This window comes from Penicillium daleae (assembly GCF_028827525.1).
Source record: "Penicillium daleae strain IBT 16125 chromosome Unknown utg000002l_segment0_segment0, whole genome shotgun sequence".
NCBI lineage: Eukaryota > Fungi > Ascomycota > Eurotiomycetes > Eurotiales > Aspergillaceae > Penicillium > Penicillium daleae.
In genome coordinates this window covers 1,654,125-1,679,687 of record NW_026623150.1, presented here as the reverse complement: position 1 = coordinate 1,679,687, position 25,563 = coordinate 1,654,125, and the positions used below count along the sequence as shown (strand labels likewise).

Genomic DNA, 25,563 nt, shown 5'->3' with positions numbered 1-25,563 from the left:
AAAAACAAAGGAAAAGGACATAGGAAAGAAAAAAAAGAATCATCAACAAATGAAAAGAGCCACATAGGAAAAATACCAATAATAAATATAAAAAAAAAATCAAAAGTCATGTCTCATAACCAGCCCCAGGAACCAAGTCCCTGGTGCCATCATCAATCCCGGATTCCAGGGTGAACCAGGGAAAGACATAGTTCCCTTTCCCCCCCCCCCGGGAATTCAACCCTTGTGCCGCGTGGGCGATCACCACCAGCCAACCTCCTCAGGAAGAAAGGTGGGAATACCTGGCTTACCACGGACTCCTGGCACCAACCATCCAGTCCTCCATAGCAAGCCACTCACTCCACCTGGCCTCCGCAGCCCGAATCTCCTCCTCCTCCGGATCACGCAGCGGCCGCAAAAACGGCGCCTGTTCGTCCGGAAGGATATCATACGCAGCCTTTGTCTGCGCCCAACCACTACTCTTCGCCGTGAAGAGGTAATTCGTGCGCTCCTGCTTGTAAAGGACCCCGACGCCGGCGGGCCAGTCTGGTCCGAAGAAGGCTGTCATGATGGGTGGGGAGTCTTGCGCGGTGATGATTAGGCGGCGGACGTATGGTCGTAGCGAGATAAAGGGGGTAGATTGAGAGTGAAATTCTTGTTCTTGGGCTAGATCTTCGGTTCGTTGGAAGGGAAGACGGATGTTTATGAATGCGGCGATAGATTGGACGGTTGGATTGTGTTGGCCGGCTTCGAGGAAGTAGTGGACGCATTGCTTGTAGTGCGGGTACCAGCCTGTAGTGTCGAGGCGGCCGAATTCGGTGTCTGGGAGGGGAGTTGATTCTAAATCGACCATGCCCTCGTCTTGGGTTGGGGGACACGACTCGCGCCTATCGTAGGAGCGTTCAGCGTCGAGCGCGATTGATCCTGGGTGGGAGAGTGGTCTCAGAATGCATGTTATGGGTGTGGGATGTGGATATGGAGGGTTGGGTAGTGTGATATAGACATGGATATAGAGTATGTTGTCTATAGATTTAGTGCGGTATGATGATATTGGGATTGTAGGCGGGGCGGGCAAGGCAATAACGAAACACAAGAAGAATAAGAAATGCTTGAAGGGAGATCGGAAGAACATACTTGTAGCAGGATGCTGCTCTCGCGAGCAATGATCGCGTAGGTCCATACGTGGAGAGTTTTCCCAGTACTCTCTTCCGGAACCCTGCATGCTCAGTGACATGGTCGGCACTCGACATGTGTTGGGAGAAAAATAATGAGTTGCTCGTAGCAGAATTGGGGTGAAGCTAGCTAGCTATAGCTTGAGCTATGACAATCGTTTTCAACAACAAAATCGACTGATCGATAATGATTAGAGTAGTAGGAGGGAAGCTCTGCTATGCCAAAAACATCAAGTCAGGGTGGCGGCCGAAGACACCTTATAGCTCTTCGGAGACATGGAGGCGGCCAGGCCGGGCAGGGAGGGATCCATCAGGGTAGGTGTGGGTGTGTGATGCCAAACACGATCACATCTGAAGATCAAGGGCGGACTAGTTCGGGGTTTGACGGCGTGTGGATCTGAGTATGAGGAAACTATCGAGTAGGGCGACAAATGGTCAAGCCACAGGAGCAGCTTGAGCCACACTTGATTTTTGCCGCCTAAGGTTTTTTGAATTTTATTTAAATTTTTCCCCCCAGAGAATTTGGTCGATCAACTCTGTTTTTGGGTTTGTTTAGGAAACTCACGTTTTTTTGCCTCGGTTGGCCCGGCCCAAAAGGAGTGCACTAGCCACGGTGTGGCCGAGCGTGTGGCTCGTGCGCTTATCCCTAAATAGCAAGGGGGTGTGGCTGAGGCGGTGCCTGGTCCGTGCGAAGTGCGTGCCTGATGATGTCAGCTTGTTTGTTTGTTGTCTGTCTGTGCCTATCTCTGCCTTTTCCGTCAGTCGCGAGTCTCTGGACCCGCTTTGTCCTGGCTGGGTCTGGTCAATTCTCCCCTCTTTACCAACGCTTTCCTCGACCAAGTTAGACTTCCACCTGCCCTAGTGGAACCTCGACAATGAGATTGTGCACTAGCAGCACCGATGCCCCTGATTCTCGCCAATCAGCCGCGTGCATCAGATCAGTGCCGATTAGCGCCCCAATAGTCGGGGTCGGACGTCCACTAAGTTACTAACTATGGCAATCATAAAGTGAAAAGGATGTGAGCAATGGCCAGGGCCTGCAAGTTGGAACCGGAAAGATTTGGAAGACTTTGAGAGAGGGTGGAGATCGAGGATCTCCGTCTCTTGCAAAAAGTGGCTTCTCCATCCGTCCAGTCTTGTCATGCCTCGCGTGGCTGGTGTATGCCGAAAAAGCGGAGTAGGAGCAAATCATACTGTACAGATCTTACACACTGGCATTCTCGCATCGCTAGATCCTTTCGTCTTGCCATCTTCCGGTGTTAGGCACCTGGTCCTGTCAGGTAGGCCAGACCTCAAGTCTAGATCTTGGTCTCGGTCGCTGCAACACACTTGGAGCCATGCGTGCTGGGGACTGGGGATTTAGAATTGGGGATTTAGAATTGGAGATTTAGAATTGGGGCATGCGTCGAGAATAAACTCTTTGCTCTGGGGCGCCTCGCGACGATTGACCTGTGCAACATTCCTGACACCGCCCCACCTTACTCAGGAAGAACTAGCTGGCATAGTTCTGACTCTTGGACTAGGCAAGAATCTGCCCCCGGATGTGTTCGGGCGCATATCTCACCTCATCTCGGCGCTCGGAAAGGGGTTTAGAGTGATCTGTAATTCTTTATCAAAGTTAGAGGGCTGGGATCGACGGCTATAACGATGACATGCCTAATTCAGGAACCGTCGCGAGGGGAAAACGATAAAAGGTGAAATCACAATGAAATCAGATCATAATAATAGTAAATATTGTACGATAATGAGGTTAATAATCACAATGAATCATTAGTTATGATGGTGCCTGGTGCGACCATAACCCTATCGTGACCATGGTAGGCCTAATTCTTAGCCCAAATCTAATTCTTCCCATCATCATCATCATCAGATGATACAGTAGCCAACCCAAAATCCAAATCCCGGTATCGTGACGTGGGACCCGTGGGAGGAACATACTTGCGCGCCACGATAACACCCTCCATAACGTGGCCAGCTGCAAAATGCTGCAAGGGGGAAGGGGAAAACGAGATGTGTTGGGGCTGCTGTTGCCAATTCGTACAATCGGCCCCGGCAGGGATGTGCCTACTTCCTAATTTCTACTCCGTACAGCACATCCTATAGTAGCCATTCCTTACTGTCGCATGCCCTACCAAGACCCTACCAGCGAGGCTAATCTGACTCCAACATCTCGAGTGACTGATGATTCCATGACTCTGCGATCAGATCTCGTATAGCCGGCCAAACACCCAATAATAGCCCTTTCCATATACGACGTCGGATTACATTATATTAACCCCCACTTCGCACCGCCAGGAACCAGGATCACCAACCAATAGGAACAGCTCAAAATAATTCAAAATCATTCCAATAAAAGACAATCAACCTTCCCTGATCCCCGTCCCATTCTCGGGCTCTCCGACAGATCGGCTGCCATCGACGCTTACGCCCAAGCCCCTTCCGCATATCCAATCATCGGCCTTGGTCTCGGTCTCGATGCTCGCATCTCGCTTGTCTCTACCCGGCTACCTGGTCGCTTTTTACAGTTCACCACCAGAACCTTTTATGATTATTATGGATATTGACTAGCCCCGTCCAGAAATGCGAACCTGCGGCTGAGGATCGCTAGTCACAGCCCCCATGTCCGTCCTGAATCTCGTTTCTTTAAATGTAGCCCCCATCGCGCTTGCATCTTGCATCTGAATATCTCAACCTGCATCGCGAATTCCGAACTGCTAAGGTCTTAGAATCCTAGTACCTGGTCATTCGAAAAGCTGCAACATAGCCTGCATTGGCCCTGTTCCAAACTCGTCCTTCGGTGCATCAATTACACCTTCCTCTACCCACGCGAGCTGTTCTTATTGTCTCGGCGGTCTCCGTCGCCCTCTGCATTCCTCATACATACATCCCGGGGATACATACCTTTCACTCTCCACGCCCACCATGATCTACAAGACAAACTACGAACTCTATGTACGTTCGGACAACACCGAAACCTCCCACCTTCCCCTCCCAGGAGTACCTGACCTAATCAATTTTGCTTCTATATTTCACAGACTACCCGGGAAAGCATCGATAGCCGGCGCTCGCCACCCCCAGACGAGCTACTCTCCCCGCTTGCAACGCTCTACCCGCATGTCACAGCCCTGCAGCCGCAGTACAACCCTGATAGCTGTACCTTCACGGGCTACCGTCACACGGGCTATTGGGCTTCGGCCTATACAACACAGCCGATCGAGCAGCCGCCATTCTCTCCACGGAGAGGCAGTGGTACGTTTTCATTTGTTTGATTTTGTCGGATTCATTTTCCACCTCTTATACTAACGGTGCCGCTGCAGAACTACCTTGTCGCTTTGTCTCCAAACTCTCAAAATTGCGTCGCTTTCTTAGCGGTGAGGATTTGAGGAATCGTCGACGGTCGGAGGCGACTACCTAACATCGGACCTGATCCGATTACATTCTCTTTCATTTCCCTTTTTTTTTTCAATCTCGACTCTATCATTGACCATCATCGGATACATACACGACCCGCGATCCTTTGACTTCATTCTCTTCTTCTGCTCAAATTACAAATCTTTGTCGATCTACGACCGTCCTCGCAATGATGGACACTACTGCACGACCACATCACGAGCCCCATCGAGCGGGGGATCTCCTGACTTGACTTTTTGCTTTTTTTCATATGTAATGTTTGATCAGTGGCAGCAAGTCACTCGACTACCAAGGTAGTCTTGCTTTTTCTTTGTCTTTGACTCTTTTCGAGTTGATTTGTCATTTTGGTACCACAGCGATGGGATTAGCGAGGAGTTTGATGGGTCTACGTCATTTGGGATTTTCATTATTGTAATAGGGACATGAGTAAGTACTGCGGATTGGGATTCACATTAATGGGATGTGGAAGATTAGGAAATTAGGGTACTCGAGATGAACTGTATATAGTGAGGTAACAGATCAAAATCGTTCACCCTGACGAAGACATACACAAATTCCCTTCAATACGACCTCATCTGCATTATCTCCAGTATTAATTCTAGCACTATCCCCAAATATCACTCTTCCTCTCCTCACTATCATTCTTGACACGACCAACCAAGTACCAGTGAATCGATTCGAGACGTCTTAGAGCCTCCTCCCTAATTTAGCCAGTCTCGCCAATTTAAAACGCTCACCCCTGCATCACTATTGTCGCACTACATCCAGGTACTACCCCTCAATCCTCAACCCTGAATCCCAGATCCACACGGATCCTCCCAAGCGGATCCTACCCCAGCCCCGACTAGCCCAGAGCAACTTAGCTCGCTCCATCCCCACGCAAGTGCTACAGTAACAGGGCCCTTGCTAACCCGGGAACCGGGAACCCCCAGGGGTTAGCAATATGATCGACATGCATAACACCCAGGAAAAGGAATATCGCGCGAGCGCAATGACTCGTGGTGGTCCCTGCGTGGACGGGAAGGGGCGAGGAGAGGAAGGGGAGAGACTGCAGCGCAGTTGCATCAGTAGGATCTAGTACTACCCATTACCTGGTTAAATCACCATCCTGAGAGGAGGCGATCATTGATATTTCGCGCAGTAGGAATTGGAATTCGTGGTCGATAATAGCTAATTCACTAATCTCATTTACCCAGCCTCAATCTCAACGGAAGCGCAACTCTTGAATTGGTCCCGGGTTTGGCAGGGGTGTGGGATCTGCAATAGGCGAGTGTTCTATTGGTGAAGGTGATCTGGAATTACGGGCGACAGGATAAGGCCACCTACATACAGCCCAGTATGGAGTGCAGCACATCCCACAACGTCGGGATTGCAGCTGGTAGCACCTATACTAAATAGACTATAGCGCTGCCGTTATACCTGAGGTCATATTACATCAATATTAGCATTTAAAAAAGAAAAGTTAATGGGAAGAGATATAGCAACTGGAATCGGAATCCGTGCAACCCATATCTCGTCAAACTCGCATAACCCCGACTCCGTGCGCCTGGCGAGGGCCGACCCGTGCAGATCCAATGGTGCAGCCCCATCAGGGCGGATCCAATCTATTATATTATAGTTAGTATATTAAGTTGGTCTCAAACAAGGCAGGGTATTTGAGATAACTTTACCCCTGATATCCGAATGCTACCGTTCTCGATTCTATAGTGACAGCCATGCTAAATCATTTTTACGCCTGATTATTCGTCCATCGGTTCTCTTTCTTTTGGCTATCATGTCCACTCTGTCTACTGCCTAATAAGTAACTCGATGACTTCGCTGATCTACGTACCTGCAGGAACCGCTCGGGACTCAATGCAAGCATGCAGTGCGACCCTCCTGTGCTTGCTTATGTGTTTTCTCTCAGTGACCAACCACAAAGCTTGAGGTTACATCATACGATAGGCATCTGCTCGTGGCTCTTGTCCATCGTGGCTCTGTTTCTCTTTCTCCTGTTGATATATGGCTGCATCCGCATCGTTCTCAATGCGCTCGGACACCTCTCCAGTGATAATCGCCATTTCGTCGAAAGAATTCCGAAATACATCTGTCATGCTGTTTGACATTGCACGGATGACTTTGGGGAAGAGTGTCCCATTCTCAATCTGGCCTTGAACTATGTCGTACTGAGCTTTCGCCTTGTTGGGGCCTTTGGTCCATTAGTTTCGATCCTCTATTTTCAATCCCCTCATTCTAAACGCATTGTTGACTTGCCTTGACTTTTAAGAGCGGCTCGGTAATCAGGAATCATGTCTTGCACAACATATGATGCCTCGCTAGACTCTAAAGTCTTAGCACGAATGCTTCTGATAGTTGTTAGTGCAAAACATTTCGTGTTTGAACCTAGTCATACCGGATTTCTGTTGATAAATTTCTTTGCGAGTTTTCATACTGAAAAATGATGTCTTGCAATTAATAGTCCAGGCTTTGATTCATCTTAGAGGGAAACCCATTTGCTGCAAAATGCGTTAGCGGACTTCAGCTTTGTTCTAAATAAGGACTCTTACCACCCAAATGAAACTTCAAAGTCGCAAATTGGTACCGGGCAGAATCAGACAGATCTCGGAATATCCTTTTGAACTCCTACTCAAGTCCATCACACTGAAAGCAGAAATCTGCCCGCATCTTCGAAATCAACTCGGTGTTCCAGTCAATGTGCTTCCCGAGGGAAGGAAGATGCTTGCCAGTATTATGGCAACAGGGTCGGTATCTCGCTTGAAATGGATGATGTTAGCTCTCAAAATTCCTCTCCCTATAATGTCTTCCCATAAGTGCCTCTAATGATCGGTTATGGACGTTAACATACCCCAGTTCCACTGTGATATTATTAGCGAAGTTATGCGAGGCAACGGGACCACTCACATCACTCCATTCAAGCCCTTTCTTTGTCGCAGCTTCTTGCCATTGCGCTTGATGCTTCTCTATCGCAATATTTAGTTCATGACTCTTATCATAATGATTCACAGGTCTTCATGAACCATTCAAAGCAGCGCCCACATGACATATTAGCGCCCAAGGGTCCAGCCGAGACGGGGCCTTCCGCCCCGAGCCTTAACATAAACAGCCAGAAGGGCTTGTAATTATTGTTGTCTCTAAGCTAGACTGACGGGGCCTATCATAGCGCGCGTGCATTATACGGGAGTGATCCACCACATAAGCTTTCCGGAGAACAGCTTAACACAACATGTTCGAAGTCAGTACAGTGTAGATGAATGATTCCTCGACATGAAGCCGTTTGAAGGGCTAAATGGATAATTCCTCAGGGCCTAAAGGTGACTATTAGCGCTCAGATGACAAAAACCTATTGTCTCCACCAATTATGAGGCGATGCTATTACCCATGTCCATGTCGTATTGCCCCTGTTTACCCCGCCCCTCTGTACTTATGTACAGCCAGTCAAGATACTAGATTTAGGCCAAGAGAGATTCCTACGGATCAGTTTATTTTCCAGCCGTTTTAGTGCTTATATTCTCACCTAAGGTCAGTGCTGTAGTCGCGCGAGTCAGGGAGCTGTGGGTGTAAAGTTAGAATCCCTGCTGATGAAGATGGGTTGATCTTGTTTGGGCTGGTAGTGATTTGAGCGATAAGGATAAAGGAATTTCCATCAATAGAGTTTGATATTGAGCACGTGAACTCGGATGAGCCAAGGTTTCAATCGTTTATCCTTCAGTCAGACATTCTTCCAAGTTGATCAACAAACTGGTTCAAGATAGATTATCCCAGAAGAGTGGCTGATGAGCCCTGATCACCTTACGCTTACCTCCTTTCCATGAACATTGTAACGCCCCGTATCTATATCTACCTTGCCTTTACAACAAAATACAACCGGCTCAATAAAAAGTCACTTCAAAAAGGGTATAAATTCCGAACTCAACGATATAACATCACCACCAGAACCAACTCAAGCACCGTCACTAACCAGCCCCAAACAAAATGCAAATTAAGAAAAGCAGAACGCCACAACACCAGGGATAGCATGGAAAATATTCACCCAAGTTTTGGCAGGCCGTGACTCATCAGATACTCAATTACCTGGGACACGCACTGGCTGCAGGAAAACAGGATTGTCGAATCAACATAGGGTCATCAGTGATGGGGAAAAGTGAAGAGAAAAATGAGAGGATAGGTGAAGGGGAGGTAGGAACGGGTGTTGTTCTCCCGCGAAATTCAACAAGAAAGAGAGGATATCATGAGATAAGAAAAGGGAAGAGCAGGGTTGTATGCCATCATCTCCCGTCATTGTCGTAACAACTCATTATCAGGCCATTATATTTCATGGCTAGGCAGAGGTTGACCTAATTGGATTGTTCAAGCCAAGCTAGCTGATCCAGCGGCAGCAGTGCCCCAACGGAGTCTCTTGAGACCGCCTCGCACCGCTTCCTGTCCACAGGCAGCTGACGATCGTGCTGCGGGGACGCTGCCATCTCCCATCATGCCCATCTCAGCCCGTCCAACTTCCCGGCCAAGCATGTATCCGGCCGAAAAGCTGATGGCAGAGAACAGCACGACGACGCCCGCACTGATGACCCACGTCATGACAGTGGGACTGACGGGAGCCGTTGACTCGGACAGGCTGGCGCGACGACTCTTTTTCGCTACACTGCGGTCTTTGGGAGAAGCGGATCGACGTTTTGCTTTGGAGACAGATGGGCCGGTTGGAGTCGTGGGGTGTCTGCGGCGGGGCGGACCCACTGAGGGGCTGGTCTCCATATATTGGGGCGAGGATGGGCCTTCTTCGCCGCTGTCTTCATCGCCCATTGCGACAGATTCGCCGACCAGCCGGAACGATGCTGGCGGGGCTGCAGATGAGGGAGGACCGGTTTGCAGGCGCGGAGATTCGGTCTTTGGGAGTCCGCGGGCGGCGGCTGCACAAGATAACAGAGTGGAGAGACTGGCGCGGAGAGCGGCATCGTGGTCCGCGTGATGAGAAGGCGAGATCATGTTGTAAGGGCTGTGCTGGGACTGTTGGGATCGACGAGATCCTCGTGTGCTTGGGTAGGATTCTCGACGGATCGTAGTGCGCCGGCTGGAGTTTGATAAGACGCTGGGCTGGGAGCGTCCAGATTCGGTGGGACGAGTCCATGATGGGTCGGACCTGGGAGGTGGATGGGAGAAAACGTTCGGTTGTGGGACAAACGGTGATGGACTGATGCCCATTCCCAAGGCAGTAGAGGTATCGTCTTCATCGTCACTATCGGCTTCGTCGGAGTGGGGCGAAGGGGGCATCGGCAGCAATGAAGACCGGGCGGGTCGGTTGATATCTTCGTTCGAGCTGCTCATCGGCGGGTCTGACTCGCTTTCACTCTCTTCATATTCCTCCTGGCTACTACTCGCCAGACTAGCCTCCTGCGACGAATAATCCACTTGCGCGGTGGCCACGGCCGCCAGATGCTGCATGCGCCGTCGACGACTGCGGTGCTGATACATGCCTGCCTCGCGATGTTCCACCCGGAGTCCCGTCGTGATAATATCGTCGTTTGTCGCGGCTGAGGACAGAGATGAGGAGGAGGGCTGGGATGATACTTCGATCCAAGAGTCTATGTAATATCGTAGTGAGTACATTGCGAAGTACAGGGGGTGAAGCGAAACAGTTTATACATGACGAAATCAGATCGGCAGAGAGAGAGAAATAAAAGATAAAACCACGCATGAACTGGATATAAAAGGGGCTATAACATACCCTCTGATCTCATGGGTCTTGCACCAGACGACCGGGGCTGACCACCGTGGCCATGTTGGTCGCGCGGCTGGCCATCGCGCATCATTTGACTTGCGGCTCTAGGCTCGCGCACCTGACCAAGAAGGTCGCAGTGATTTGGTTGCATGGCCTCGGATGGAAAAGTAGAGCCGGAGGAGGGAGGAGAAGGGTAGAGTAGGGGGGTAAGTGAGAATATAAGAAGAGGAGATGATAAAAGGGAGAGGATGATGGAGTCAGCCCACTCGGTGCGAGGAACAAGAGCGGTCAAGCGTGGGGAACGAGGACAATCAACGAGGTTATCTTATCAAAGTGGAGATCTGTACGGCGATCCACCCCCATCGCTGATGCCCAACCCTGGACCTTTGGCTGCCGAGGATCGCAGCCCGCCTTGGGTTGCCTTGGCAGAGGAGAGCAGTAAAGAAGAGGAAGCAGGAGACGGGGAGTTGCGATATGGAAATAAATGTATAGAGGCGAGAAACTTGGACAGCGAGGAAGAGAAGAAAAGGGGGGGGGAGAGAAAGAGTGGGCTGAAGAGTGGATGATGAGGTGATCAGCAGACGGGACAGGTGATTAGTGGCCCGTGACGGAAACCACCGATGGGGATGCGAGGGGGGAGGGAAAAAGCTTAGGAGAGCAAGCAGGAGAGGTGATGATATAATAGACGATCAAGGTTAAAGAAATGATGTCGAAGTAAGCAAGGAAGAAAAGTAAGAGTGGGAAAAGGGAAACCTAATTTGAATCGGACAAGGCAAAGTGAAAAACCTACTGGGATGCATTCGCGATCGCAATACTCCGTACAGGACGAATCCGTCGAAAGTATATGACGAGGCCGATAACAAAGGCAGATTGCGGGGAAGCTGGGCGGTGGAAGGCGGCAGTATTCACTTGATGACGGAGGCTCCTGTGGGACAGACCATCCAGTACAGGCACCACCTATATAGACCTAGAGGATAGGCTACGGTTTATATGGAAGGTGAGTTGAATAAAAGAGATGTATGAAATTACAATTTAGCCTAATGCGCAGACTATCCAAGCATACAGATAACTTTTGAACCCCCGGCCCACATTACACGCAGAAAAAGTGCAAACGATGATCATGTCAGTCGCAAAAACAAAGCAAAGGCAAGGCTCCTAGCTTAGAAGGTGACCTTCTTTCCCTTGAACTCAGGGATGCCGCCACTGGCCTTGTTGTAACCACCCTGGCCTCCGCCACGGCCACCGAAGCCACCACGGCCTCCACGGCCACCACCGAAGCCACCGCCGCCTCCACGGCCACCACCGCGGCCGCCAAATCCACCGCGACCGCCGCCACGGCCACCGAAACCACCACCACCACCCTCACGAGGAGGACGGGGAGTGCTGAAGTCCAGGCGGAGGGAACGGCCCTCAACGTCGGCACCCTGGAGGTTGGTGTGAGCGGCACGAGCCTCCTCGACGGACGAGAACTGGACGTAGCCGAAGCCCTTGGGGCGGCCGTCGTCGGGGTTGGTGGGCAGGCGGATACCCAGGATGGTACCCTGCTCGCCGAAGACATCACGGAGAGCGTCCTCGGAGGCACTGAAGGGCAGGTTGCCAACGAAGAGAGTGTCGCTCTCGGGGCTGGTGGAGTCACCGAAGCTCTTGGCACGGCTCTGGGCACGGTCACCCTGCTGCTGGTTGTTCTGGCGACCAGTGGCGTAGTCCAGGTTGATGGTACGGCCATCGAGCTCGGCACCCTTCTTGGCCTCGAAGGCCTTGGCAGCATCGGCAGCGCTGGCGTACTCCACGTAACCGAAGCTATAGGGGAGGCAAGAATTAGAATCTGGTTATAATCAGAAGGGGAGACGACAGTGTATAATAACTTACCCACGAGAGCGACCAGACTCACGGTCAGTCACGATACGGCAGCCAGTGAGCTCACCGAACTCGGCAAACTCGCGCTGGAGCCAATCCTCATCAACGTTCCAGGAGAGGTTACCAACGAACAGGTTGGAGGAAGCACCCTCGGGGGCAGCCTCGGACTTGGACTTCTTAACAACGGCAACAGGCTCCTCCTCGGCCTTGCGCTTCTTGGAGGGCTTCTCCTCAGCCTCGGACTCGGAGTCAGAGCTGTCGGAGCTGTCAGAGCCGGACTCAGACTCGGACTCGGAATCGTCAGAGGACTCCTAACGTGAGAATACAGGTCAGTAATATGATCACGAAGGGGGAACCCCCAGGTAGCAATATGTAAACATACCTTCTCGGCCTTCTCAGCCTTAGCAGGGGCCTCTTTCTCGGACTCAGACTCGGAGTCGGAAGAGTCAGAAGAGTCGGAGCTCTCCTCCTTCTTGGCAACCTTCTCGGCCTTCTTGGGGGCGGGCTTCTCATCCTCGGACTCAGAGTCGGACTCGGACTCGGAAGAAGACTCCTCCTTCTTAGCAGCCTTCTTGGCAGCGGGCTTCTCGGCCTCGGACTCGGACTCGGAGTCGGAAGAGTCAGACTCCTCGGAAGAGGATTCCTCCTTCTTCTCGACCTTCTTGGTCTCCTTCTTGACGGGCTTCTCGTCCTCGCTCTCGCTCTCGGAAGAGGAGGAAGCATCCTTCATGTCCTCATCGCTGTCGGACTCGGACTCGGAGGAGCTGGGAGTGGGCTCCTTCTTCTTGTTCTTCTTGGAACCCTTGGCCTCCTTAGCGGCAACCTTGCGGGCAACGTCCTTGGACTTGGAAGCGGGTGAGGCAGCAGCCTTGGTGACACCAGCGTCCTTGACCTTGGACAGAGCCTTGGAGGCCTTCTTGTCAACCTTGGTGGAAACCTTGGTCTTCGACATTGTGATCTAGAGGAGAGAGAGCAAATCACGTTAGCAACTGTGTAAAGAGGCCCTAGGGTCTGTTCACATCCCACATACAGTGGTAGAATATCAAGTGGTTTGTGGTTTTGTGTTTTTTTTTTTTTCTTGTGTGCGGCAGAGCCAACAAATCCCTCAATAGCCACCCGTGTAAGTTTTTTGCATGTGAAAAGGAAAAAGTGATAAACCCTCAGGAGATAGAAACAGCCAGGAGTGATCTGATCACAGCTGGTAGATGCCCAACAAGTAACCCGCAACCGACAGAGTTCAAGCCCACAGAGACCGGCACAGATACGCAACTGATCTGATATGAAACCCACGAGGAATATAAATGTCCCACAGAGCCCACAAGATGTGCAGTATTTTGAAGCCCACAGCCCTCGATGTGAAAAGCCCACTTAAAATGTCTGTTGAAGTACTTTGAAAGTACGGAACCCACGCAGCTGCGTCAGTTAGTTGGGGGGAGGGGGAAGGGAGATATGTACTTATTGAGATAGAAGCGGGATTACGATGCTTCGAAGAGAGAGTGCTAACACAGGCAAGTGATAGCAGAAAAGGTAGATGAGAGAGGGATGAAGAAGGAAGGAAAAAAAAAGTTGATGCGTGGCTGGGGGAAGCTCCTGATAAGCAAAAAAATCTGCAGAAAAAAAAATCAGAGGCTGGCAGAAACACTCTCCGCCTGCCTAAACAGGTTAGAATCAGGCACTGCCCAGCAAATGCGGTGGACACGAAGTGGAGACTTGGCGGGTACCTCGGGGCAACTTCTCTGCCACTCGCGTGTTGCCCTGTGAGCGGCACTTGACATGTCACCCAGGAGTACTTCTGGTCCCCCGTACTGATCCTCCTGCGTCGACTGGTCCCGCGGGTCTCTATACTTTGAACGTCTGTTGAACCCAAGCTTCTCGCGCCTCCGGACTTCCTCCGTGCCGCGTGCTTCCATCCTTTCGACTCTCGAAGTCAATGGGCCGTGTTGAAGCCACCTGGCCACGATCGTGATGGCCCCTCCTACTCCCTCCTCGCATCGCCCCCGCAAGAAGAGAAAGAACCCGACGGCACCGGGCTCGAACAACAGCCTGATCGTGGATGTGGGAGACGGGAAACAATCACCTGCATTTCCACTGGTCTCATTTCTGTGGGCGGCACGGGCTGGCGTCTCGCAATGGCTGATCCTGCCTCTGACGCTCATGGCCGTGGGCCTCTTCCGTTGGGCTGTCAGTCTGTGGGGTTACTCTGGTATGATAATCGGTCTTGTGATATGGTTCTTCTCGCGTCTAACGAAGCATAGGGTTCAATGTTCCTCCAATGCACGGTGATTTCGAGGCTCAAAGGCACTGGATGGAGATCACTACCCATCTGCCAATGGCCAAATGGTATCTCTATGATTTGCAGTATTGGGGCCTGGATTATCCCCCATTGACCGCATACCACAGCTGGCTATGCGGTAAGATGTAAGTTTTTCCTTCTCCTACATTGGCTGCTGAGCTTTAACAATGGCGCGCCTGCTAACCGACGCAGTGGTTCGGCCTTTGACCCTGCATGGTTTGCCTTGGACGAATCCCGGGGAATCGAGGGATCGGACTTGAAGGTCTACATGCGCGCCACCGTGTTCATCTCCGAATATTTCGTTTACGTCCCAGCCATCGTCACCTTCCTTCGCCGTTATTCCCGCATGCACGGGGTGCACGCGTGGTCCGCCTCAATCGCCCTCGTTGCCATCCTCCTCCAACCGGCGACCATTTTGATCGATCATGGCCACTTCCAATACAATACTGTGATGCTGGGCCTCATGGTTGCAAGTCTGGATGCTATACTAGCTGGACGGATGCTGTGGGCCTGTATCTTCTTTGTCGGCGCATTGGGATTCAAGCAGATGGCATTATACTACGCGCCCGTCATGTTCGCTTATCTCCTTGGCGTCTGTGTCTTCCCGCGCATTCGTATCCTTCGGCTTCTTAACATTGCTCTCATTACACTCGCCGCGTTCGCCCTACTGTTTGCCCCGCTTCTGTATGGCGCTACAAAGGCGGAGGCTCGAGAGCTCTTTGCGTCTTCGCCACAGCCTCCGCTGCTGCAAGGCCTTCCGATTGCTCTCGATAAGAACTCCGTGGCTTATGCTCTACTTTTCCAGACGACGCAAATTATCCACCGCGTGTTCCCATTCGCCCGTGGTTTGTTCGAGGATAAGGTGGCCAATGCCTGGTGCGCTATTCACACTTTCTACAAGCTGCACCGCTTCGAGGCTTCTCTGCTCCAACGTGCGTCTCTCGGCGCTACACTAGCTTCGATCCTTGTCCCATGTGCCATCATATTCCGCCATCCTCGGGCTTCCCTCCTCCTCCCTTCTTTGTCTTGTGTCTCATGGGGCTTTTTCCTCTTCTCCTTCCAAGTGCATGAGAAGAGCGTGCTTCTTCCTCTACTCCCCATGACTCTGACCTTGGCTGGTGACGGCGGCCTCAGCAAACAAAACCGCGCGTGGGTTGGCTGGGCTAATATCCTTGGCTCATGGACCATGTATCCGCTTCTGAGTCGTGAAGAGCTGCGGTTGCCTTACATTGTCATGACTCTGCTTTGGGCCTATCTGATGGGTCTTCCTCCAACTTCATTTGAGATCTTCCGAAGCAGGGCTTCTCCTGAAGATGCTCCGCTGGAACCGCATATCTTTAGCAAGCTCTTACATCTAGCATTCTACCTGGCCATGATTGGTTGGCACATTCTGGAAGCGTTTGTGCCTCCACCTGCCGGCAAACCGGATCTGTGGGTGGTCCTCAACGCCTTGATCGGTGCGGCCGGGTTTGGACTTGCCTACCTTTGGTGTATGTGGAATTTGGTGGTCCAATGTCGTGAAATTGACCTTCGGGCAGCTGAAGAGGAGAACCGGAAGAAGAAGCATTAAGGTAGTTCTTGGAAGGTCATGGGCCTTCAGTGATACCCCATTCATCAATGTATTACCATGGAAAATTTGTGTTGCTAGACTAATCCTGTCACATTACCCCGTTGATATCCTGATATCCAGTTGTTTTGTTCTAGAGATGAGATGGCGTATTTGTAGTTCTAATTCTGGTCTCTATCCAACATGAAAAAAGTACAGTATAAGCCCAAGGGGTTCTCATGGTACTGCTTGCGGCACGAAGAGTCCCATGATATCCGCCAATGAAAAGAAAGAAACTCCAGCCAGTAGATGCCAAATGCTATGATACAGTTGCAGTATTATACAATCCGACGATGATCGACGCCGCCATGGTCTAGACCTTGAAGCCATAGCCCAGCATGCAGGCCTTGTACTGCTCGATCATTGACTTGCACTCCTTGGCGGGATCGTCGGACTTGGAGAAAAGCATGCAGTCGTCGCGGGCGGTCTTCTCATCTTTGCAGACGCAGCAGGGCTATATAGCAAGGGTAGAGTCAGTCAATGCTTGGGCTCTTTCCTCGATGCGACAATATCTCTGGGAGAAACGCACCTTAGGTTTCTCGGTTTGGGCAGGCTGCGCCTTGGGCTCAGTAGGAGCGGCAGCTTTGTCTTTCAGGGGCGAATGTTAGCGGAACAGGTTGCTTGGTTCATTGGCGCAATTCGCCCTTGCGCATTGCGCCAGTGTTCATTAAATAGCGGATCCGCGGGTGTGCAGGTACGAAGCGATTCAAACTTACCACTGGAGGAACCGAAGAGCCACGACATTTTGTTGGTTGAGTATGTGCAATAGGACAGCAACGAGCAAGTAAATGAGTGTAAGAAGGATCGGCTGGCAAGGACGAAAGATGTCGGAGCAACGGTGATGAGACCATCGCAATATTATTAATCCAGCGCAAGTGGTCCTTTCCGCCGGCCGTACTGATTTTTTTTGTTATCGACAAAAACATCCCCAATTGTCTTCCTTTTTAGCCTCCCTCTTCTGCCCTTCCCTGGACATCTTGGACTTTTGTCACTCTTTGAGCCTGATCTTCATCGCTCCTGCTTTTCTTCTCACGGTCCATATCCGTCCTAGTCCCATCCCCACTTCTCCAATCCGATTTCTTTGTTTCCCCTGAACTACACGCTACCCCGCCATGGCCCCTCCAAAGGTCTTCTCCCTCGAGGGCAAGGGTCTCAAGCTCGACAACGCGGAGGACATCGATGCCCACATCAAGCCTCTTGTTGAGTCGACCGACTACACCGAGATCCGATTTGGCGGTAACACCCTGGGTGTTGGTGCCTCGGAGCGCCTCGCCACCGTCATCGCGACCCAGAAGAGCCTCGAAGTCGCCGAGCTCGCCGATATCTTCACCTCGCGTCTCCTGTCCGAAATTCCTCCTGCCTTGAAGTCCCTCTTGGATGCCCTTCTCGAGATCCCTTCCGTCCACACTGTCAACTTGTCCGACAATGCTTTCGGTCTCAACACGCAGGCTCCCCTCGTCGATTTCTTGTCGCGTCACGTTCCTCTGCGCCACCTTATCCTGAACAACAATGGTCTCGGTCCCGCCGCTGGTACTCTGATTGCCGATGCTCTGAGCAAGCTTGCTGAGCGTAAGGAAGAGGCTCGCAAGGAGGGCAAGGAGGTTGCCAAGTTGGAAAGCATTGTCTGCGGACGTAACCGTTTGGAGAATGGTAGTATGGCGGCATGGGCTCGTGCTTATGAGAAGCACGCTGCGGGCATGAAGTCTGTCAAGATGACCCAGAACGGTATCCGCCAGGAGGGTATCTCTTACCTGCTCAAGAATGGTCTTCGCCACTGCAGCGCCCTGGAGGTTTTGGATCTGCAGGACAACACTTTCACCGTTATAGGATCTGCTGCGCTGGCTAGCGTTCTGGAGGGCTGGCCCGCTCTGGTTGAGCTGGGTGTTGGTGACTGCCTGCTCTCTGCCCGTGGTGGTGTCAAGGTTGCCCAGGCTCTGGCCGCCAACAAGAACCCGAAGCTCCAGACCCTGCGCATGCAGTACAACGAGATTAAGGCCGAGGGTGTGAAGGCTCTCACCCACGCTGCCAAGACCGCACTCCCTAGCCTGCGCCGTGTGGAGCTGAACGGCAACATCTTCTCGGACGAGGACCCTAACATTGCCGACCTGTGCGAGCTTTTGGAGGCCCGTCAGGAGGAGCATGGTACCGATAAAGACGCTGAGGACAGCTGGGGTGTGGATGAGCTGGATGAGCTCGAGGAGGAGGGCTCTGAAGAGGAGGAAGAGGAGGAAGAGGAGGAAGAGGAGGAAGAGGAGGAAATTCAGGCCAAGGCCGAGAAGGAGTTGGAGGAAGCTGATCGCGCCGAGCAGGAGAAGGTGGCTCAGAAGGCCGACAAGGACGTTGATGAGCTGGCCAAAGCTCTGGGCAAGACCGGTCTGTAGATCCCGCGTGGACTACTGATTGCAGGTTTCTTGATTTCCTTTTTATCCACGAAAGACGGATCCTGGTGTCATCCTTCACTGCGCCTCAAGGTGCGCGCCCCAGCGTCCTGCACCGTTGCGTCCTGTCTCATTTGAGACGGTTTGCTCGGATTCGCAACTTCATCTTCACCCTCAGTGCCGGGAGCTTTGATTGACGACCCCGATGCCCTCTTTCCCAAAACTTTCCCCTTACTTCATATACCCTGTTGATGATGACGACTGCACATAAACCTCATTGATTTCACCCTTGTCATTTGCATAGCCCTTTTGAGCTCCGTTGTCTAGGGAGGGTACGGGAACAGGAGGTTCTCCATATAGATGTGAATACACCCCCAGGCCTCGCTTGGCGACCAATTCTTCCTTAGACATCTCTGTCTTTCTCAATATTGCTATCCTGGATCATTTGTAAAGTTTCTATCCACTTTAGCTAGCTCTTTTGTACACGGAATAGTAGTATTTTGTTGATGAAGTGAAACAATTACCAAATCAGGAATCCACGTCTTGGCATTCAACCTCGGAGCTTCCCACGCCTCGAGCCTCTCAAGAATCTCTCAACTCCTCCCTCGCGACGTAGACTCTCCTCTTGACACTTCAATTCTTTGTCTGCCTTGAATCACTCATCTCGCTACATCCTCACACCATTCTCGAGTGTGCTCTTGGGGTAAGTGCCCGCGCAAAAATGCCCCTCTTCACCCTGCCCACGCCCTACACACCACTCCCCCGCGATCGCAAACGTTCTGAAGAAGCGCGGCATATCGAATCCCGTTTGTTAGACTTTTATCAGTCTCCGCGATCTTAATGAGCGAACTGGGAAGGTGGACACGTGCCACTTGGAGATTGCGAGCTACTTCAGTCTGGACAGTTTCTCGGCTAGCGGCGAGCAAGAAATTTGTTCATGGGAGCTTTTTCAATGGATTGCACTTCTCGACAGAAATGCGCATGCAACATTGCCTGGCTGCGACTGAGGCTGGACTTCCGTGGACTCCGCGACAATGATTTTACTCTGTGAAGGATATGGATGCCTCGCTAACCGGACTCTCTATGCAGGCTGCGACCGGCTTCACCTTCCTCCCTCACAAGGGTACACCCTATCTGCTCGATTAGAGTCGACCGCGAGCCTTTCTTCCACCTCCCCACGCCGCGGCCATGGATGCCAAAGAGATTGAGGCCAAGGCGAAAGCCTTGACCAAGGCCGCAACGCAGAACGAGCCCGCGCCCACGATTCTCAACATGCTCAAGGAGATCCAACAAGGCGTCAAGGCGACCGAGGACCTGCTACGACAGACCCGAATCGGTATCATTGTCAACAAATTCAAACAACACAAGTCCCCCGAGGTAGCACGGCTATCGAGCGAGATCGTTTCCAAGTGGCGGGTGGAAGTCAGCAAGCAAAAGCAAGGCGGCGCATCAGCAGCGAGCCGGGGCTCGAGTTCACCACGGCCAGCGCAGAATGGCACCGGCGCATCCACACCCGCGGCAGCGACCCCCGTCCGATAAGGCGTCCCAATTGTCCGTGCCGCCCGACAAGCGCACATGGAAGGCCGACAAAGTGGACACGGCTGTCACGGGGAACAAAGTCCGCGATAGCTGCACGGGGCTGATGTACGACGGGCTGTGTCTAGGCTCGACGGAGTCGCCCAAGACCGTCCTCGCCAAGGCATGTGCCGTTGAGAATGCCGCATACAAACTACTAGGCCCCGAGACCAAGGAAGAATACCGGACCAAGATGCGCAGTCTATTCCAGAACCTGAAGAACAAGTCGAACCCGAACCTGCGCACCCGCGTGCTCGCGGGCCAGATTACGCCGGATGAGTTTGTGCGGATGAGCTCGGACGAGTTGCGGTCTGCAGAGCAACGCGAGGCTGATGCCAAGATCAAGAAGTTGAACATGGATAAGGCTATGGTGGGCCAGCCGGAGCGCAGTATCAGTACTAGTTTGCAGTGCGGCAAGTGTGGCCAACGCAAGGTGACCTACACTGAGGCGCAGACTCGCAGTGCTGATGAACCGATGACTCTGTTCTGTACTTGTGTGAACTGCGGCAAGTCCTGGCGCCAGTGATTGAACCGCGAGGCGGGAGATATGACTTCAACCATATCTACGAGTTTTGCTGCTAAAAACAGGCCTCAAGGGAGAGCTCATGCTTCTGTGGAAAAGAACCAGGAAATGTCCCTTTTCCTCGGACCTAGTACTGAGGTCTTCCCTTCTCTCTCTACATCTTTCTACTATCTCTTTTCTCTTGAATCATGGAGTTTCCCTATTCGATGCGTTTTCGTGAACCCTTGCTTTCTCTACGCAGGCCGGCACTGGAGTTTTGATGCGGGCTCTTTTGGGGGGACGTGATTTTGATGTGTCTATTTGCTGCGGTCCATGGCTTTTTGCCCGCGAGGCAATCAACCTCGAGAGAGAGAATATCTCTCGATTTGGCTTAGCCATAGATTGAGATATCTACTTTGAAAGTAATACCTTTCCCCTTGTCTTGTACAAGACATTTAAAATTGCGAATGATAGTTCTTCGTATAATTTGTAGGTACTATCCGAACGTCATTGTTATGTAAGTTCCACCATTCCATCCACCACCAATATACTTCATACTTCATACCTCCTCTACAACATATAAACATAATCCTACCCTCTAGACAAATCTCTACTCTCCTCATACCCCACACCCTCATCATCCAATATCCAAACATCAAATCCAACATCCAAATATCCAAAATGACCCCCCGGACAACCCTCCTCGCCCCAATCCACACCCTCCTCTCAGCCCTAACATCCCCACCAACCTCACCTACCTACATATCCACCCTCCTCTCAACATTCACCGTCGACCCCCTCCCCACAATCCACGAACACGGTCTGCCCCAACTAGCCCCCTTCCTCGGCCGCTCCTTCACCGGCACAGACGGTGTAGCCCGCTACTTCGAGCTGCTGTGCGAGTACCTCACCATCAGCGGGATGACCTTTGAGCCTGAGGAGGCTTGGCTGGTGGATGATGCGTGTATGGCGGTGGTGTTGAGGGGCCGGGGAAGGTTTACGTGGAAGGCTACGGGGCAGGGGTGGGATGAGACGTTTATCTATCGGGTTGCTGTTGCGGAAGAGGTGAGTGATACTGCCGGCGCTAGTAGCGGTTCTAGTGGTGGTGGTTCTGGTAGTGGTGATTTTGGTTCTGGTGATGGGGAGGGCGTTGATATGGCCCGGACGGGGATTAGCCGGGCTGGTGGGAAGGGGGTGTTGAAGGTCGTCGAGTATCGGGTTTGGGCGGATACCGGGGCAGCGTATTTAGCGCGGTATGGCCGGTTGGTTGATTTGATGGGGGAGAGGGGGGGTGTGGAGGGGATTTACTTTGCGGATGGAGGTGGGGATGAGCAGGCCGAAGAGAGGAAGATGGAAGGGAGGGAGACGAGGGGGTCGTTGAGTCGGAAGAGGAGTGGGCATCAGGATGTGCTGGGGTCTGGGCTGAGTGTTTATGGGAGTTGTGGGTGATTTTGATATTGATGTTGATGTTGATATGGCTGTGTGTATAGTATGGTTGGATACTCAATCCATATCTGATATTCAAAATTGCATAGTCAAGACATCCATGCATTATCTCTATCAATGTTCTTTCCGTTCTTCTATGAGAGGAGTTCTTTATCCATTCTATCACTGACGCAGGCATCACTCGATGCAGATGCAGATGCAGATGCAGATGCCAGATCCATTTCCGGCCTTCCAACCTTCTTTCCACATACATAAACAATCCAGCTCCGGCGAACCATCTCCGCGAAACACGACCAGCGCGAGGGATCCTATCCCTCAAACACACTGTGATTCAGCTCCACCCCCATATCCTGCGCCATATGCTGCAACTGCGCCTCAATGTCATCTTCCATCCCACCGCCCAACCGCAAGAACTGCCGGATCTTGGTGAACCAGAAGAATATATCGCTCGAGAACAGGACGATCCGGAAGATGACATGTCTGCCCAAATTGCGTATCTTCTCGGATAACGGTAGATCAGGTGCGTCGACTAACGCGCGAGACGCCCACATCCCTGTAATCTTCACCCGGTTAACCGGTGAGCCCAGGAACTGGTTGTTACCCTGGACAATGCGGAGGTTACGGCCGATGAAAATCAGCTCGCGGGGCCACTTGTTCTCGTCGCCGAGAATCTCACGGATGGCCTTGCGGGCTGCTTGTTGCATCTCGTAGTGGCGCTCGGCGCGCTCGTGTTTACTGAGTCCCTCGATGCCGCGCTGCGTGGACATGTCACCGCCGCGGTAGGGGCGTAGGAGTGTAGCGGATGCGAAGATGTCGGCATTGTTGACACCCCAGCTCTTGGTGATCTCGCCGAGTGTGCGATTGTCAAAGGTCAGCAGGGCTTTCCAGAAGCGTGCGTATTGGTGCCGGAAGGCTGGGTCCATGTGGATGTACAGGCCATGGTCGATCAGGACCAGCTCTGGCTTGCCAGAGGGCTTGCGTCGGATGAAGATGTTGCCTGGATGCGGGTCGCAGTGTACCCAGCCGAAGAGGAACATTTGTGCCGAGAAGAGGTCAACCATGGTGGTCATCACGTCTTTAAGAGAGACGCCAAGTCCGCCACGATTGTTCGGGCCCTTCCAGTGGTTGCGCTCGGGCTTTCCGCCACTCTGGGATCCTGCTTTGCTCTTTGGAGGATCCAGCGGAGTTCCGTGGCATCCAGGACTACCCTGTCGCCAGCCACCACGCCATGTACGAGTGATGGAGTCTTTGTCCCAGAGTCGCACACCTTCTATCCACTCGGCTGTCATCACTCGCTTGGAGCTCAGCTCCCGGAACACCTTGGGGATATACACGCGATCACGCAGGCGAGACTCGGCAGCAATCAGCCGGGCCATGGTCTCCGAGTTAGTCGCCTCGTTTTCAAAATCCGTCTCCAGCGAGAGACGCTCGCTGATATACGGGACCAGACTGTAAAAGGGGATGTCGAAGAGCTTGCTGTAGATGAAAGTGACGGCTCTATGAGGGTTGTTAGTCTTGGATTTTCCACCGGTTGCTAATTGAGCAAGAGTGCAAGACTTACTTGAATGCCCATAGATCCCAAGCCAACTGCTGCACAATCTCATGCTTCTGGATCTTAATCGCCACCTCACGGCCATCCGCCAGTCGAGCCCAGTGCACCTGCGCGACACTAGCACTCGCCCGAGCCCTCCGTTCCATAACACCCTTCCCCGGCTCCCCATCAAAGGAAACTCCAAACACCTCCTCGGGCGACTTGCCAAAGTCCTCGCGAATCACTTTCTCCACCTCCTTCCACTCATTCTGCGGCGCATCATCAAACATGCGCGCAAACATGGCCTGGAACTCCGGTGGCAGAATTGCAGACTGCATCGCAATGGCCTGACCCATCTTCAAATACAGACCTCCATTGTGACGTAGCAGGTCCGACAACCGCTCCGCATTGCGCGCATGCACCGCCGCAATGGAACTCGCCAGCGGCGGGTGCGGGCGAAAATTAATCTTGTAGTCGAGTGCGACGAGTGAACCGACGGCGAACGTCCGGACCGTTCTCGTCAGGGAGGAGGCGTAGAATTGCGAGTCCACCCCGTAGACGACTCCCGTGGCGATGGAGGCGTAGACTAGTCGCCGCAGCCATTTGCGGGTCCGGGTGTAGGTCTTTGCGGGGATGGGTTTGCCTAATGAGCTTGGTGAGGGAGGGACGAAGGGCTGGAATTCGCCGGCGTGGATTAAGCGACGGGGTAGAGGGCGCCAGAGGCTGCGGGCATGAGATCCGGGGGAAATGGTAGCCGCAGAGAGCGGAGGAGCGTCGTGTGCGCCATCGGATTTTGGTAAGATGCATGCGATTAGCGCATGGTGCGAATGAGAAATGGGTCGATGAGAGAAGAAGAGAAGGAAGAGAGTTGGAAGATTCCTTCCGAGTCCAGGAGAAGATGAGGAGGAGAGAGAGTGTGTGTGTGTGTGAGAGAGTCAGCGGTGCGGAGTTTCGATCAGCGATGGATCTGGTCTGTCGTCATTCGCGGAGTTTGCGCGGTTTCTCGGAGTCGGACTCGGCCCAACGAGGAATCCGCATGGAACGAGGCTGACGGGGGAAGAACCCGATCAGAACTAAGAAATTGAGAAAAATATCTATCAGATTGTATAATATAGAAAGTAAATTACAATTCCTCATGCTTCACTGCTTCCTTGGTCGTAGCCTCCTCTGTAGACTCCTCCTCCTCCTTCGCTTTCGCCTCCAATTCATTGCACACACTCGCATACTCGCGCATGTTATTCGGAATAGTCACATCCCACAACTCATTGCCCTGTAAATACTGATACTGCTCCTTACACGCCGCATCCGACGCCATCGGTAACAAAATCGGGATATGCTTGATCGACGCCTTGAAAAAGTACCGCTTGAAGCAGTTGCCAAAGTCCGCCAGCGTGACCGGGTCCGAGCAAATATGTCGCCCCCCGAGCATCGGCCCGCATTGATCTTTGATGATGGTCGCGACATCGTCGCCCATCTTTAGGAGGGCTTCTTCTTTGTGGGACACGTTCATGCGTTTCATGAGGCTGCGCACGGCGGGGACGAAGCTGTTGTTGCGTGTCCACAGGTCCCAGTGGGGGATGGTCGGTTGGCAGCCCCGTTCACAGATTTCGGTCTGGAAGAGGTTGAATAGGTGGCTCGGTCGGCCGACCAGGGCGGAGGCCACTTTGATACATGAGAAGCCGATGGCGTTGGCGGGTGTGAGGGCGAGGAGAAGGAGGAGGACGAGGCGATCGAGAGACAAGCGCATGGTGGCGGGACTGGCCGAGGCAGGGCGAGGAGGAATCAGGATAGGGAGGGTGAGAGGACAGGGATGGGATCGTGAATCGACAATATGAGCGGTCGCCTCTTGACCGGCAATCAGACCAAGTCACAGAGAAATGGTCTCCAGCTCGAATCCCCCCGCGATTGCAAAAAGTGTGGAGTTGCGGAGTTGAAGAGAAGACTGTACAGTCCAGTCAATTGATTATCGCGGGCGTTTTACTTTTCGGGGGGCTCCACCGGATGGCCGAGCCTCCGGATTTTAATGCTTTTATGCATCTTCCAGATCACATCAGATCAGATCAGAGATCGTGGATCCCGATCGAGCTGGTGCACATCGCT

The 25,563-nt window shown here is 52.4% G+C and overlaps 10 protein-coding genes across 10 annotated transcripts; 5 read left to right on the top strand and 5 right to left on the bottom strand.

The window, feature by feature from the left end:
* Nucleotides 1-286: 286 nt before the first annotated feature.
* Nucleotides 287-1,213, bottom strand: N7458_001625 (uncharacterized protein; the record flags this gene model as incomplete). Its single annotated transcript, XM_056905008.1, has 2 exons — nt 287-903; nt 1,114-1,213. The coding sequence occupies 2 exons, from the start codon at nt 1,211-1,213 to the stop codon at nt 287-289; spliced, it is 717 nt and encodes a 238-aa protein (XP_056769115.1).
* A 2,860-nt stretch (nt 1,214-4,073) lies between these two features.
* On the top strand, nt 4,074-4,566 carry N7458_001624 (uncharacterized protein; the record flags this gene model as incomplete). Its single annotated transcript, XM_056905007.1, has 3 exons — nt 4,074-4,103; nt 4,187-4,400; nt 4,469-4,566. 3 exons carry the CDS (start codon nt 4,074-4,076, stop codon nt 4,564-4,566), a joined length of 342 nt encoding a protein of 113 aa, XP_056769114.1.
* A 4,343-nt stretch (nt 4,567-8,909) lies between these two features.
* Nucleotides 8,910-10,426, bottom strand: N7458_001623 (uncharacterized protein; the record flags this gene model as incomplete). Its single annotated transcript, XM_056905006.1, has 2 exons — nt 8,910-10,138; nt 10,282-10,426. The coding sequence occupies 2 exons, from the start codon at nt 10,424-10,426 to the stop codon at nt 8,910-8,912; spliced, it is 1,374 nt and encodes a 457-aa protein (XP_056769113.1).
* A 1,009-nt stretch (nt 10,427-11,435) lies between these two features.
* On the bottom strand, nt 11,436-13,084 carry N7458_001622 (putative nucleolin protein Nsr1; the record flags this gene model as incomplete). The annotated part of the gene is made up of 3 exons (XM_056905005.1): nt 11,436-12,075; nt 12,145-12,443; nt 12,515-13,084. 3 exons carry the CDS (start codon nt 13,082-13,084, stop codon nt 11,436-11,438), a joined length of 1,509 nt encoding a protein of 502 aa, XP_056769112.1.
* A 1,013-nt stretch (nt 13,085-14,097) lies between these two features.
* Nucleotides 14,098-15,995, top strand: N7458_001621 (dolichyl-P-Glc:Man(9)GlcNAc(2)-PP-dolichol alpha-1,3-glucosyltransferase ALG6; the record flags this gene model as incomplete). The annotated part of the gene is made up of 3 exons (XM_056905004.1): nt 14,098-14,335; nt 14,388-14,550; nt 14,618-15,995. 3 exons carry the CDS (start codon nt 14,098-14,100, stop codon nt 15,993-15,995), a joined length of 1,779 nt encoding a protein of 592 aa, XP_056769111.1.
* Nucleotides 15,996-16,344: 349 nt separating this feature from the next.
* N7458_001620 (copper metallochaperone COX17) lies at nt 16,345-16,775 on the bottom strand (the record flags this gene model as incomplete). Its single annotated transcript, XM_056905003.1, has 3 exons — nt 16,345-16,485; nt 16,561-16,619; nt 16,748-16,775. 3 exons carry the CDS (start codon nt 16,773-16,775, stop codon nt 16,345-16,347), a joined length of 228 nt encoding a protein of 75 aa, XP_056769110.1.
* A 368-nt stretch (nt 16,776-17,143) lies between these two features.
* Nucleotides 17,144-18,412, top strand: N7458_001619 (GTPase-activating protein RNA1; the record flags this gene model as incomplete). Its single annotated transcript, XM_056905002.1, has 1 exon — nt 17,144-18,412. The coding sequence occupies one exon, from the start codon at nt 17,144-17,146 to the stop codon at nt 18,410-18,412; it is 1,269 nt and encodes a 422-aa protein (XP_056769109.1).
* A 1,185-nt stretch (nt 18,413-19,597) lies between these two features.
* On the top strand, nt 19,598-20,510 carry N7458_001618 (transcription elongation factor DST1; the record flags this gene model as incomplete). Its single annotated transcript, XM_056905001.1, is given in 2 exon segments — nt 19,598-19,939; nt 19,950-20,510. 2 exon segments carry the CDS (start codon nt 19,598-19,600, stop codon nt 20,508-20,510), a joined length of 903 nt encoding a protein of 300 aa, XP_056769108.1.
* A 657-nt stretch (nt 20,511-21,167) lies between these two features.
* On the top strand, nt 21,168-21,935 carry N7458_001617 (uncharacterized protein; the record flags this gene model as incomplete). Its single annotated transcript, XM_056905000.1, has 1 exon — nt 21,168-21,935. One exon carries the CDS (start codon nt 21,168-21,170, stop codon nt 21,933-21,935), a length of 768 nt encoding a protein of 255 aa, XP_056769107.1.
* A 305-nt stretch (nt 21,936-22,240) lies between these two features.
* N7458_001616 (ABC1 kinase family protein) lies at nt 22,241-25,210 on the bottom strand (the record flags this gene model as incomplete). The annotated part of the gene is made up of 3 exons (XM_056904999.1): nt 22,241-23,429; nt 23,494-24,186; nt 24,591-25,210. The coding sequence occupies 3 exons, from the start codon at nt 25,208-25,210 to the stop codon at nt 22,241-22,243; spliced, it is 2,502 nt and encodes an 833-aa protein (XP_056769106.1).
* Nucleotides 25,211-25,563: the final 353 nt, after the last annotated feature.